Here is a 1,076-nt window from a genome sequence, read left to right as displayed (position 1 = left end):
CACACCGGTGTTGGAAGCAGCGAGAGTGAGAAGAAGGGAAGAGCTCTACCTCTCTCCCCACCTACTGTAATCTTGCTAAGGGCTAGATTTGCATCTGCTCTGCAGGGTGATTGAGAACTGCAGGTGCAATAAGATTACACAGATTACTGGGATTTGATGGGAAAATCACCACTCTGAAAGGGAAGTATCTCTCTTCATCAATCAGACTTGATCAGGGTGGTCGTGTTGGTCGTGTGTTTTCTCTCCTAGGGGGCTGCACAATGGCAGTCTTTCAGTAGGATGAATCCTGCCTTGGCTTTTGTTCTGCAGATCCACCCATCCTCCTAGCAATCAAGTAACAGGCTATGGTTTTCTCTTTGGGGATCTTTTGTGTTTTACTGTTGTCTCTGCTTAGTTTTCGGCTTCAGCTGGGATTTCTTTCCCTTACTTTCCGTTTGGCTTCATGCTGAAAAAAAACCCAGGATTTTTTCACGCTTTTGGTAATAATCCAGTGTTGATCTAGGGGGGATAACCATTCATCCTGGCTTAAAAAAGCATCCACTGAGAAGTCTCAAAGAAATACACCACGTGAAGAACAACCCCCCTCCCCCCCCAACCCAAACAAACTGGGAGAAGATCGGAATATAATCATTTTTTTTCTATGGTAAAACTGGTGTTCCTCTTCAGGAGAACTGATCTCAATTTCTTATTATGCAACCACAAGGATCTCTTTTTTCTCAGGGTGTATAAGCTGCTGGATTGCTTTTCGCCCAAATCAATGTGGTTTCTTTGGAACATTTTCAGCAAAGGATCGCATATGCTGCAGTGTCTTTGTGGCAAGAGTCTCAAGAAAAACAAGAACCCAACTGGTAAGCAAGGCATGGCATCGCATTGTTTTTTTTCCTTTCCCGATAGTCTTGTCTGTTGCTCAGCGAGGTATAGCTCTGCAATCCTGCCGAGGGGGGGAAAGGGGAAGAGGAGGAGGCCGGCTCGGACATGCATGTGCGTACGTGTATGAACAAGCAAGGAGCAGTTTGGATCGGCTTCAGTCACTCTGTGTGTGTGTGTGTGTGTGTGTGCGCGCGCGCGTGTGTGTT

At 46.3% G+C, this 1,076-nt stretch overlaps 1 protein-coding gene across 1 annotated transcript in view; it reads left to right on the top strand.

Moving 5' to 3' along the window:
* Nucleotides 1-593: 593 nt before the first annotated feature.
* The window catches only part of FGF14 (fibroblast growth factor 14), an 828,657-nt gene continuing 828,174 nt past the window's right edge, over nucleotides 594-1,076 (top strand). The window contains exon 1 of the mRNA XM_019525270.1: nucleotides 594-848. Within this exon, the coding sequence (XP_019380815.1) occupies nucleotides 641-848 (208 nt within the window). The 5' untranslated portion in view covers nucleotides 594-640. The remainder of the gene's footprint in view (nucleotides 849-1,076) is intronic.

The sequence above is a fragment of the Gavialis gangeticus genome, unplaced genomic scaffold (assembly GCF_001723915.1).
Source record: "Gavialis gangeticus isolate Ggan-Ray unplaced genomic scaffold, GavGan_comp1, whole genome shotgun sequence".
In the NCBI taxonomy this organism is placed as follows: Eukaryota; Metazoa; Chordata; order Crocodylia; family Gavialidae; genus Gavialis; species Gavialis gangeticus.
The sequence above is the reverse complement of the archived record's forward strand: the minus strand, read 5'-3'. Positions and strand labels throughout refer to the sequence as shown.